At 38.7% G+C, this 14,223-nt stretch overlaps 1 protein-coding gene across 10 annotated transcripts in view; it reads left to right on the top strand.

Moving 5' to 3' along the window:
- MCCC1 (methylcrotonyl-CoA carboxylase subunit 1) overlaps window positions 1–14,223 on the top strand; it is an 82,303-nt gene that overhangs the window by 26,623 nt on the left and 41,457 nt on the right. For all 10 annotated transcript variants that reach the window (XR_012430894.1, XR_012430893.1, XM_074031477.1 and 7 more), the window contains 2 exons: window positions 821–968; window positions 1,058–1,179. Coding sequence is in view for 6 of the 10 variants with exons in the window: in XM_074031477.1 (XP_073887578.1) it covers window positions 821–968; window positions 1,058–1,179 (270 nt within the window). In the remaining 4 variants the exon portion in view is untranslated. The remainder of the gene's footprint in view (window positions 1–820; window positions 969–1,057; window positions 1,180–14,223) is intronic.

Raw genomic sequence — 14,223 nt, 5'->3', positions numbered from 1 at the left:
TTTTTAATTCAGCCAGGCCTGGGCACAGTGGCTCACACCTGTAATCTAGCACTTTGGGAGGAAAAGGTGGGAGGATCGCTTGAGCCCAAAAGTTTAAGACCAGCCTGGGCAACATAGGGAGACCTTGTCTCTACAACATTTTTTAAAAATTCCAGGCTTGGTGGCACATGCCTGTGGGTCCAACATCTTGGGATGCTAAGGTAGGAGGATTGGTTGAGCCCAGGAAATCAAGGCTGCGGTGAGCTGTGATCACACCATCATACTTCAGTCTGGGCGACAGAGTAAGACCCCATCTCAAAAAAAAAAAAGATTTCAGCTGGGTGTGGTGACACACACCTGTAGTCCCAGCTGCTTAGGAGGCTGAGGCAGAAGGATCACTTGAGCTCAGGAGTTTAAGGCTGTAGTGAGGTGTAATTGCACCACTGCACTCTGGCATGGGCAACATTGTGAGACCCTGTCTCTTAAAAAAAAAAATAGCTTGTTTTACCCATAATAGATATTTTAATTCTACCCTTCTGTTGTCATAGGCGTAAGTTATTTATCTGCGACAGGGAAATTCCATTGAGTTACAGAAAATACTTAATGTTTCTAATCAATATATTAGTATTTTGGGATTAAAAATAGGGTGAGATGAGCTACCACATGAATTGGGGGAAACTAACTAATAGACATCTTGAATTTGTATTATTTTGTCATCTCAGACTTGATGTTTTCTTTAAAGGGTTCCATCGTAATTTATAGACTGGGCTATATTTGTGTTTCTCTTGAATGAAACAGTTTATAGAATTTGGGGCATGTTGTTTGCTTTCCCACTCTAAAGCACATCCAAATCCATAATGGCTGCTGCTGGAGTACCTGTTGTGGAGGGTTATCATGGTGAGGACCAATCAGATCAGTGCCTGAAGGAACACGCCGGGAGAATTGGCTATCCTGTCATGATTAAAGCCGTCCGGGGTGGAGGAGGAAAAGTAAGACTGTGCATGCTTGTGTTTGCCAATTCAGGCTCCTCTTCTTTGTTTTATTTATGTTGTGGTCATAATCATCTTTTCTCTCTTAGGGAATGAGGATCGTTAGATCGGAGCAAGAATTTCAAGAACAGTTAGAATCAGCGCGGAGAGAAGCTAAGAAGTCTTTCAATGATGATGCTGTGCTGATCGAGAAGTTTGTAGACACACCGAGGTGGGCTGACCTTATTTTTCTGACTCAGAGTTGAAAAATTAAATTATAAAAATAATGCATGCACGTTCTATAAAATATAAAACTATAATAGTATATAAGATTATTATTATAAGTTTCCCAGTTCTGTCCTGTGATGTAACCACTGATTGTAGGACGGTATGCATTCTTCCAGGCATTTTCTATATGAATAGAAACCTATAGTGGCCGGGCACAGTGGCTCAAGCCTGTAATCCCAGCACTTTGGGAGGCCGAGACGGGCGGATCACGAGGTCAGGAGATCGAGACCATCCTGGCTAACACAGTGAAACCCCATCTCTATCAAAAAAAATACAAAAAATTAGCCGGGTGAGGTGGCGGGCGCCTGTAGTCCCAGCTACTCGGGAGGCTGAGGCAGGAGAATGGCGTAAACCCGGGAGGCGGAGCTTGCAGTGAGCTGAGATCTGGCCACTGCACTCCAGCCTGGGCGACAGAGGGAGACTCCATCTCAAAAAAAAAAAAAAAAAAGGAAACCTATATATATATATATATACACATACAGCAAACAAAATACATACTTGAGAACAGTGAATAGAATCTTTCTTTTTCTTTTTTTTTTTTTTTGAGATGGAGTCTCTCATTCTGTTGCCCAGGCTGGAGTGCAGTAGCATGATCTCGACTCATTGCAACCTCTGCCTCCCAAGTTCAAGTGGTCATCCTGCCTCAACCTCCTAAGTAGCTGGAATCACAGGCACACACCACCATGCCTGGCTAATTTGTGTGTTTTTAGTAGAGATGGGATTTTACCATGTTGGTCAGGCAGGTCTCAAACTCCTGACCTTGTGATTTGCCTGCCTCAGCCTCCCAAAATGCTGAGATTACAGGCGTGAGCCACCATGCCCGGCCAGTGAATAGAATCTTATACACTAATATTATTTACTAATACTATTATCACAGACATCTTTCCATGTCAGTAATTATAGATCAGCCTCATTCTTTTTGTTGGTGACCTAGTGGTTCTATGATCTTAATATACCATTAATTCATTCAGTATGTTTCTTGTTGATGAAATTTAGAGTTTTTTCAATATTAGCAAATTATTGTAATAAATTCAGCTATATTTATAGAACTCTGTCAGTTGAGATGCTCAGGAAATGGAAGTAATTTTCTAAATTGAATTATAAGTGATATACTAATAATAATAGGAGCTAACACTTATATTGCACTTACCATGTGCCAGATTTTAAGTATTTTACACATGCTAAATAATCTTGCTGTCCTTATAATTCTAATATAATTCTTACAACAATCTCATTAGGTAAGTACTGTTTTCATTTTACAGGTGAGGACACTAAGCTACAGAGTAGTTGTGTTGTGTTACTTGTCTGAGGTCATTCAGCTGTTAAGTAGTAAAGCTGAGATTTGAACCCAGGCAGTTTGACTCCAGAGTTCATATCTAAGCCACTGCACTAAGCTACTTCTCTGGGTACCACTATAGCAAATGCAATGTGAATCCCTATTTTTTTTTCTGGAATTTTATTTTCATGTTTGTTGTTTAAGATGCTGATTATAAAGTTTCTTATTTCATAGATTTTTATGACAGTTGTTAAAAAAATTTCATATATATATATATATATATATATATATATATTTTTTTTTTTTTTTGACCTGTAAGTCAAATGAAAAGAATAATTCATTTGGGAACCGTGACTGGAAAGAGATTTACCTTAAAGGTAACAGACTTGAAGCTTTCAGGCCCTTCTTTGGCATTAACCTCTTCTAAGACCCTGACCTAATTTTGTATTTGCAGTTTTGTATTCTTCTCCTTGAAGGAGACCCCCAAATTGTTTTTCGTTTCAGGCCCTATAAAACTGAGAACTGTCCTGAGCATGGCATAGTAAATGAAATTCGATTAGAATTTGATAGTAAAAAAAAAAAAAAAAGAAGTCAGTCTTAAAATGGGTAAATTGATGAGGAGAACACAGCCTATGCCATCTGTTATTGGGAAGTAAGACAAAAAAAAGGCATTTCTGAGGTAAATTGAAGGCTTCCTTTCAAGAAGGAATAGGCTAGCCATCCAAATTAGTATGCTCTTAAGTTAGAATTGTGGAGATATCAATAGCTTATTTCAGTAACTATGTAACTCAATGCCTGCAACATTTTTTGAATATGTAAGTTCTTTACTTATGAAATGTTAGCCATACATTGCCTCACATTGTAATTTATTTCCCCAATAGCTGGAAAGCCCCTGGGAATCAAAGACCTGGTAGTATATACATTTTTACTTTTTTGTATGTATTGCCTGGCATACCACTTTCCTTGTAACAGGCATCAGTAATATTTTTTGAACTGTAGAAATAATATGAATACATTACAAACTTTTGGAAAAGGCAGAAGATGGAAAATAGCCCATAATTGTATTCTCCTAATAATTATTAATATTTCTATATACAGTCATGTTGCTTAATGACAAGATACATTCTGAGAAATGCATTGTTAGGCAATTTCATTGTTGTGCATACATCATAGAGTGTACTTACACAAACTGCGATAGTATAGCCAACTACACACCTAAGCTGTGGTATAGCCTGTTGCTCCTGAGCTACAAACCTGTACAACAGGTTTCTGTATTGAATACTGTAGGCATTTGTAACACAGTGGTAAGTATTTATGTATCTAAACATCTCAAAACATAGGAAAGGTAATGTATTGTGCTATTATGTCACTAAATGATAGGAATTTTTCAGCTCCATCATAATCTTATGAAATCACCATTATATATGCAGTCTGGCATTGACTGAATGTCATTGTGTGGCACATTGTGTGACTCTATTTCTATTCTGTATTTCTATTAATAATTTTTTTTAATTAAAAGCAAGTTTATTAAGAAAGTAAAGGAATAAAGAATGGCTACTCCATAGACAGAGGAGCCCCAAGGGCTGCTGGTTGCCCATTTTTATGGTTATTTCTTGATGATATGCGAAACAAGGGGTGGAGTATTCATGCCTCCCCTTTTTAGACCGTATAGGGTACCTTCCTGACGTTGCCATGGCATTTGTAAACTGTCATGGCGCTGGTGGGAGTGTAGCAGTGAAGACGACCAGAGGTCACTGTCGTTACCATCTTGGTTTTAGTGGGATTTAACCAACTTCTTTACCACAACCTGTTTTATCTGCAAGGTCCATATGACCTGTATCTTTTGCTGACCTTCTATCTCTTTCTGTGATTAAAAATGCCTTAACTTGCCACTGGGAATGCAGCCCAGCAGGTCTTAGCCTTATTTTACCCAGCTCCTATTCAAGATGGGAGTTGCTCCAGTTCAAATGCCTCTGACATTTCCCCATTCCCTTTTGTAAGAGAACGCTTAATCCTAAGGGTTGCAGAGGGACAAAGATCCATCTTCTGTAACTTCTTCAGGCTGAATGGGGCGATGATATTCCTGCCTAACTATTAGGATCTCTTGTGTTCAGGATAGAGAGGAGCTTAGTTAGAAAGCATCAGTATGTCGAGAGCCACTCATAACTCTTGAGTTCCAACAAAAGGTGATGTCTGGAAGATTAATGCATGTTTTTTAAAAAAACATTTGGTAAGCTTATCCTGCATTTCTACACAAAGAGTACAACAGTAATATATTCCACAACAGTAAAGCAAAATAAGCAAGATTATCCCAAGTTAACTAAATTAGAAGACTTTCCACGAACTGGGCAACTATTGGAACCAAGCTGATATGGGGTTGCTAGGTGATTCCAATACACGCCCAGGATTAGAATATTGATCCAGATTTTTGCTTTACCAATCCCTCCTGTTTCTTCTCAGTAGCATCCAGAGATCACTGGTTGGTCCACAGGAATAAGCAGGGTTAGTCTAAATTGCAGGAAATCTCAAAAACAACTGATGAAACCAGAATTCAATAACAAATGTACCATAGTTCTTGAAACACAATTTTTCTCTCTCCAGTTTCCCATTTTTACTAAAGACAAATCATGGTAAGGCTGATTTGCTTTATTATACATGGCCTGATTATTTGTACAAAGTGCAGCAAGAATAATTGCCATATAGGCTTTTAAAATTAGTTTTGATAGAACTCTTCCATAAGAAACCTTAGAGAAGACCTTTTTTTTTTTTAAGCCAAGCCCAGCCATGGATTTATACCCTCAAATACCTATGAGTTGGGTAAATTTCTCTCCTCTTGAGGTCTCATGATAACTTGGGGCTCCTGAGTCTGTCAGAAAGTGACATTCTTTACTTACTACAGGTTAGGAACCCTGTATAGAGACTGTGTAGACAAGGTACGAGGCCAGTTTTCCCCAGGGGCTTTTATTAGCTTTACAAGTCAAGTTTGATTCCTTAAAGGAAAGCATGCCATTCCAGTCAAAGCCTTGGCAAAATAACCAGTAGTTTCTCCAATTGTGCCCCGTTGCAAAGGAAAGCAGATTCTTACTGCATTTATGCAAATAACTATATTGCCATAAGTTAAGATACTCATAAGTAATTTCCAAATTCTGGAGAAATCAGAGAGGAACAAATATGCTCCAAATTTTGTTTATGAGTATGTACATTACTTGTTTAAAAAGCTGTGAATAACTTAAAAGTTTCCTTGACTCTGAAGAACAAAACAGGATCAGCAATGTTTTAAGCAACAAGTCAAAAAAGGTTACTTCAGACTTCTATTAGTTTAGTCCATATGGTTAACTTCTGTTTTGCTTGACATACATGAACATTTCAACTTTCCATGACAGTCCTGAAAGTTTCTCTTTCCCTTTTCTAATGTCACAATCTCCAAAGTTAAATGAAACCTGCATTCAAGAACACCTATTAGAGTTGTATAGTTGATTATAAATCACCTTTTGGGGCTTGGTGGCTCATGCCTGTAATCCCAGCACTTTGGGAGACTGAGGCAAGTGGATCACTTGAGGTCAGGAGCCTGACCAACATGGTGAAACACTGTCTCTAATAAAAACACAAAAATTAGCCAGGCATGGTGGCACGCTCCTGTAATCCCAGCTACTTGGGAGGCTGAGGCACGAGAATTGCTTGAACCTGGGAGGCAGAGGTTGCAGTGAACTGAGATTGTACCACTGCATTCCAGCTTGGGCAACAGAGTGAGACTCACTCTCAAAATAATAATAATAATAATAATAATAATAATAATAATAATCTCCTTTTGAAGAGGATCAAAACAAAATAATTGTCTATGGATAACAAAAAGTTTTAGGACAGCCACAGTTAAAAACACAATTGACAAAGAAATTTGGTTACCTCTGTTGCATACAATGGTTTTGTGTAACAATTATAATTATACTGATAAGGTGCACTAAGTCATATCAGAATTATAGGAGTTTCCCATTATTTTGGAACACATACTAATAACATATTTATACAAATATAGCCCGAGGAAAGCTAAACACTGTTTCACATTTGACACTGCTTCCTGTATGACTTTTATGCCATATTTCACCTTTACATAACTGTACTGTTAATGTTAAACCCAATTTTCAATAAAACCTTATAGACATATCTACCCAATTTTAATGTTTGACCATAAAGTGAGGTTCTCATAAACCTTTTATAACCCTTTACAAATTTTTGTTAAAGAGCAGATTAGTGCTCTAAGAAAAACCTGTTGTGCTTTTATTCCAATGTTCAATTTACAGAAAACCTGAATACCCCTTTAACTTTAGACAATATGTTCACACACACAATTTCTTTTACAAAGATTAATTTTTTGCAAACCTTCCACAACTTGCTTAAACCTTAAGCTTTATCTTATCTAACTTAAAACAATCCTTTAACTTTTTAATCTAGACAAAAAAAAAATCCACATTCCTATGCCTTCTTATAATCTTTTACCAAAAACGCATTTCACTTTCTATACACACCTTACGTGTAGAATTGTTTCAATTTCTCAAAAATTACTTAAATCACGTAAACTAAAAGACATTATACTTTTTGCTTTTCTGACAAAATAATTGATATAAGCACTTATTTTTAAACCAGTTAATCAAAGCTCTTTCATATTACACATACAACACATATAAATACAAAGACAAACAGAAAAAAAGGACTCATTCCCTAAGCCAGGAATTGAACCCTGAACCCAGACCACCATTGTGAAAAGACAAAGCTAGGCCACATGGTTACATGGTTACATGTCCCAAGGACATAGAAGACAAGAGGGAAACCTCATCCAGTTTTTTTCCCAGGGACCTGCAGCAAAGTTTATAACTGACTAGTTTGCTGGGCCATCTTAAACAGTGGGCTTATGGGGCTCTAAGCCTGTGTTTTATCCTAAGGTACCCATCTCTATGACAGAACAATACAGAAAGACACACAAAGCACACCAGATTCACTACAGCTTAAGACTAGCCTCACAAATCCTTTTTTTATTAATCAAAACTTTACAGAGGAGATAAACAGTGATTTTTGCCATTCATTCAATCAGTTTGCACAGAAAGAGAAAGGGAAGGGAAAGAAGAAAAGCATTGCTTTGTGGCAGGACGGGAAAGGCAAGGTGCTCAGAGAGGCCAGAGAAAGACCCACCCATTGCAACTGACACTAAATCAAAAGTTCAGGTGGCCATTTGTCAGTTAAGAAGGGATCTTTTCTAGCAGTTCCTTCAGTTCTCAAGTTTCTCCTTTTGGGGAGGTAAAAGCTCCCCATATCCCACCATCCTGTACATGCCTAATCCTGTCACCTACCACCATCAGCAAAGAGTGCAAGGCAGATTAATACAAACAGAATAGCAGTTAACATCCGTAGTGCCAAACCCATTCTTAGCCAAGAGAAATTTTACTGAGAGGAGCCTCTAACCCTCTAAATCTTAGGAAGGAATCTAACCTTCCTAAGTTGGGACTCTAACCCCCTAAATCTTAGGAAGGAATCTAACCTTCCTAAGTTGGGCTTCAAACCCAAGTTCAGTCAAGCATCCTTGCCTTTTATTGAGAGGGGCCTTTAACCCACTCTGTCTTAGGAGAGACTTTAACTCCACTAAGTTGAGCCTGTAACCCAATCCCATTCTTTACCCAGGTATATGCACCCCACTTACCCACAGTTGGCCAATCAGTGCTGCAGTCTTTGGGTTGGAGGGTCTCCTCAGTATCATCCCTTCCATGGTTCATCAGAAAGACGTTACCAGACCCCAGTACTTACCCAAAGTTAGCCTTTGGGTCAGGATTTCCTTAGTATTGTTCCTTCTGTGGTCACCAGAAAGATGTTACCAGACAGGGGTCCTGATCCAGACCCCAAGAGAGGATTCTTGGCTCTCACACAAGAAGGAATTCAGGGTGAGTTCATACGGTAAAGTGAAAACAAGTTTATTAAGAAAGTAAAGGAATAAAGAATGGCTACTCCATAGAGAGAATAGCCTCTAGTAATAACATTTAAATATCCTGATAATCATACCGTGTGTCCTTTATGTCCTGCTAAATAATTACCTGTTGAACTAATGCAGTGCCAGAAGATTGTCAAAATGGTGCTGATAACGGAGAAGAGTGATATCAAGATATTTCACAAATCTTATCAAAACTGTTTAATACATCTTAAAGACTGGGATAAGAAACCACCTTTGAAGTATACTATTTGGGAAGAAAAAACAGAAATCAGATTTCTTCCTCAGTTCATATATAATACATATTCTAGATGGATTAAAAATGTAAATAGGGGCCAGGCACGGTGGCTTACGCCTGTAATCACAGCACTTCAGGAGGCCGAGGTGGGCGGATCACGAGGTCAGGAGATCAAGACCATCTTGGCTAACACAGTGAAACCCCGTCTCTACTAAAAATACAAAAAATTAGCGAGGTGTGGTGTTGGGCACGTGTAGTCCCAGATACTCGGGAGGCTGAGGCAGGAGAATGGCATGAACCCAGGAGGCGGAGCTTTCAGTGAGCCAAGATCACACCATTGCACTATAGCCTGGGCGACGGAGCAAGACTCCGTCTTAAAAATAAATAAATAAATAAAATAAATATGAAAATGAAAATGTTAAGACTCTTAGAAAATATCAAGGCGCTCATGATAGGACTCAGCTGCATCTGTCTGTCTCTTTGGCCATACTCTGACAGTGGCTGAATTAGGGCAGCTGGGATTTGATGCACTGCCTGGTTCTCAGACACTTCTAGACGCTGTGCTCCAGAAACTCTAAGTTAGATAAAGCTGCACAGAAAAGGGTCAATCAGAAAAAGGTAAATAAGACTGATTTAATAACTACAGAAATCTTAACAGAACACAGATCTTCATTGAACTTCCCTTATAAGCAGCCAAAGGAAAAGTGTTTCCAACTTCTAAGACCTCAGACAAGGCTGACCACGATGGCTTATGCCTGTAATCCCAGCACTTTGGGAGTTCAAGGAGGGTGGATTGCCTGAGCTCAGGAGTTCGAGACCAGCCTGGGCAACACAGTGAAACCCCGTCTCTACTGAAATACAAAAAATTAGCCAGGCATGGCGGCATGCGCTTGTAGTCCCAGCTACTCGGAAGGCTGAGGCAGGAGAATCGCTTGAACCTGGAAGGTGGAGGTTGCAGCGAGCCGAGATCGCACCATTACACTCCAGCCTGGGTAGCAGAGTGAGACTCCATCTCAAAACAAAACAAAACAAAACTCAGGCAAGAATTGCTCTGTGCTCTTGATGTGGCCCCCACACATTCCCTTCATAACCTGGAATCCCTACTGTAGTGTTTCCTCTTACCTGGAACAGCTAAAAGATGAGGGAGAGTCAGAAGTGGTATGTGTTAGTCTGTTCTCATGCTGTTATAAAGACATACCTGTGACTGGGTAATTTATTAAAGGAAAGAGGTTTAATGGACTCACAGTTCCACATGGCTGGGGAGGCCTCACAATCATGGCAGGAGGCAAAGGAGGAGCAAAGGCATGTCTTACATGACAGCAAGCAAGAGAGCCTGTGCAGGGAAACTACCATTTATAAAACCATCAGATCTCATGAGACTTACTATCACGAGAACAACATGGGAAAAACCTACCCCCATGATTCAGTTACCTCCCACCAGGTCCTACCCACCACACATGGGGATTATGGGGAGCTACAATTCAAGATGAGATTTGCGTGGGGACACAGCCAAACCATATCATGGTAGAATTTTACAATTGGAATTAGAAAAACAGACATTTCAGCTCTAACATGTAAAGAGCTTGAAAGTCATCAGTCACATCCAAAAAGCAAGAAAAAGGCTAACCAAAATGAAAGTCTGTGGCTTTAGAACCATCAGAGAATCGAGGCCATGGGACAAGCCTTCACTCTAAAATCTGGACAAGCATGCAAGTACAGTGAGTCACAGCCAGATCAGTTTACCTGGAGCAGAAGCTGCTGGAGCCCTAACACTTACGTGGGAATTTTGAAAAATGGCTGAGGCTAAGTGTGGGCCAGTGTGGAAGGGAGAAACTCCTTGGGACCCAGTCTTAGAGGAACCTCTTACTTTCATGGGGTTTGCCTCCAAGAACCTCATCAGCTTCCCACAGTAAAAATCCAAGAAGAAAAAAAATCCCTCGTGTTTTACAGCATTGAGAAGGGAAAAGTAACCAATCTGAAAGAGATATAGAGCATTCTATTCTCCATAACAAAAGAAATCGTAACTCCAAGGAGATGTTGCCAGAGCCTTTTTTGTTCAGGGGGAAGGTAGTTAGCCAACCACATTTAGCCTTCCCATTTCACCTAAGGGGAGGGAAAAAAAAACAACAACTTAGAAACACTTCACAGCACAAACACAGAACCACTAAAAGACTTGAGATTTAATCATAAGTTTATAGAGTGCTTCCCTGCCCCACACCCCACTACCAGGTTGCAATGGTCTAAATGTTTGTATCCCTCCAAAATTTACATGTTGAAACCTAACCCCCATCCCTAATGTATTAAGAGGTGGGGCCTTTGGTGGGTGTTAGGTCCTGAGTGTTCTGCCCTGATGAATGGAATTAGTTCCCCCAATAAAAGAGCTTGAGGAACCTATTTGCCCCTTCCCTCTTCCTCCATGTGAGGACACAGCAACATGATGCCATCTATGAGGAACGGACCCTCACCAGACACTGAATCTGCCAGTACCTTGATCTTGGATTTCTCAGCCTGAAAACTGTAAGACATAATTTTCTGTTGTTTATAAGTTACACAATTTAAGGTATTCTGTTATAGCAGCATAAAAAGACTAAGACACATGTCTTCAAGACTCCCATATAGTAACAATGGATTACAAATGGAGGAGCTGTAACTATGTAATAAGGAGTTCTTAGGGAAACCAGAGGCACTGGTATTAAAAACAAAACACAACAAGGACACTAGAGGAAACGGAAACATCTGGCATCTACAACTACTGCAGACATTAAACACAGCCTCCTTTCTAGCCAGATTGCCCTAAGGCCTCACTTTAAAAGACTGTTTACCTCAGATCCTATTACCTAATACATCATGTTCTACTTTTAGCAATTACAAAGCATGCTAAAAGGCAAGGGAAAAAAACGGACTAAAACAAAGTAAGCAGTACTAGACGGATATGATACAAATTTAGGAATTATCAGATAAGGAATTTAAAGTAACTGATTAATATATTAAAAGCTGTAATAGAACAAATAGACAACCTGCAAGAACAGATGCATAATGCAGGCAGAGAGATGGGAACACTGAAAATGAATCAAAAGAAAATGCTAGAAATAAAAAACACTGTAATAGAAATGAAGAATGCCTTTGTTGGGCTCATCAGTGGATTAGACACAGCTACAAAAAGAATCAGTGATCCTGAACATAGATAAATAGAACTTTCCCAAACGGACATGCAAGGAGAAACGAAAATGAAAGTAAAAAGGACAGAATGTCCAAGAACTCTGGGACAATTTAAAAGGATGTAACACGTTATTTGAATACCACAAGAATTAGCAGCAGGAGAGATATTTAAAGTAGTAATGGCCAAGAATTTTCCAAAATTAGTGACAGATGCAAAACTACAGAACCAGGAAGCTTAGAGGACACCAAGAAGAATAAATACCAAGATATGTACACCTATGCACATCATCTTCAAATGCAGGAAAAGAAAGACAAATAGAAAATACTGAAAGAAACCACAAGGAAGGACAATACTAGAGGAATAAAGATAAGAAATCTTACCAGAAACCATGCAAGAACAGAGTGGAGTGACATATAAAGTGTTCAGAGAAAAACAACTAAGCTAGTCTTCTGTATCCAATGAAATTATGCTTCAAGTATGAAGGAGCAATAAAGACTTTCTTAGACAAACAGAAATTAAGAGAATTTGTCACCAGTAGACCTGCCTTGCAGGACATATTAGTAGATGTTCTTTAGAGTGAAATAAAATGTTTTTGGTCAGAAACTTGGAGCTACATAAAGAATAGAAAAGAATTAGAGAAGGAATAGGTGGAAGTAAAATATTTTCCTGTTCTAACATAGGAATATTTTCCTATTCTGAATGGATTTAACAGATAACAGTTTGTTCAAAATAATGGCAACAATGTATTTGGTGATTATATAGCTTATGGATAAAGAGGAAAAGTCAACAAGGCAAGAAATCCAAAACAAAAAAATCAGCTCCAAGAATTTTATTAAGAGAATGTATTGGACAGGTTAGAAAATTCAAAACGGGAACTTTCAGAAAAGTTGATATATCAAGAAGATAAATTTTTTTTTTATTTTTGAGACAGAGTTTTACTCTGTCACCCAGACTGGAGTGCAATGGCACGATTTCGGCCCTCTGCAGCCTCCACCTCCCAGGTTCAAGTGATTCTCATGCCTCAGCCTCCTGATTAGCTGGGATTACAGGTGTGCACTACCACACCTGGCTAATTTTTGTATTTTTAGTAGAGACGGGATTTCACCATGTTGCCCAGCTGGTCTCGAACTCCTGGCCTCAGGTGATCTGCCCGCCTTGGCTTCCCAAAGTGCTGGGATTACAAGTGTGCACCAACCGTGCCCAACAAGAAGAGAAATTCTTTGAAGTGGTTAAATAACATACTTCATGAAGTAAACAAGAATAGAAATGACCTATTGTACTGAAGCAATACATTTATACGACTTTCTGGCCTTTTTTTTTTTTTTTTTTTTTTTTTTTGCCTCTTCTATGTTTGACAGTTTTTATTTTAAAAAATCAACAGGAAAACATATTTGCTGATCACCCCTGTATTATGATAGTGAATAGGTGAAGTGAACTACAGTGTGACCGTATCACAAATGTACCGAGAAGAATGCTTCCATGTTCACCAAATAGACCGTATTAGCCTTATTTCCACAAAGGTTATGTACATTCACTCTTAATATGATTTATCATAATTTTACTATTTTATAATCAACATGTAAGTACCTTTGTTGGTTGTTGTTGTTTTTTCCTTAGAGATGGGGTCTGACTTTATCAGCCAGGCTGGAATGCAGTGGCACAATCGTAGCTCACTGCCGCCTTGAATTCCTGGGCTTGAGGAATCCTCCCGCCTGAGCCTCCTGAGTGGCTAGGACTACAAGCATGTACCACCATGCCTGGCTAATTTATTTTTTAAAAAATTTTTTTAAGAAACAGTCTCACTATGTTGCCCAGGCTGGTCTTGAACTCCTGGGTTCAAGCAGTCCTCCTGCCTCGGCCTCCCAAAGTGCTGGGATTTATAAGTGTGAGGCACTGTGCCCGGCCCTTTTTTGGGTTTTATTATGATTTTTTATTAGTATGTTTCTAAGATACTAATGGTCCATATTAATTTAATATATTTAACTTTTCTGGATGAGCCATTTTAATTTCAGTCTTCTATTTTCATAAAATTTAACTGTAAGAGTTGCTTAAAAACAAAAGGTCACAAAAATTTTTCATTGGTCTTTTGACAATATATGAAGTGACTATAATTTGTAATATTAATGTAGTCAAACTTATCAGTCTTTTCTTTGACAGTTTGTTCTTTTTGTTACGTATCCCTACTTTAGTCTCTATTTTCTGTCCTTTAAAAATATTCATTCATTTATTCATTCTCCTTCAGGTTGGAGAAATGTCTTTTATTATTTGCCATTTTATGTAGTGAGATTTTTTTCTCTTTAATATTCATCCTGCAAATGGTAATGTTTTCACTGAGTTTTACAA

This window comes from Macaca fascicularis, chromosome 2 (assembly GCF_037993035.2).
Source record: "Macaca fascicularis isolate 582-1 chromosome 2, T2T-MFA8v1.1".
Classification (NCBI taxonomy): Eukaryota; Metazoa; Chordata; class Mammalia; order Primates; family Cercopithecidae; genus Macaca; species Macaca fascicularis.
Note: the sequence above shows the minus strand (reverse complement) of the source record. Positions and strands in the feature narration are given on the sequence as shown.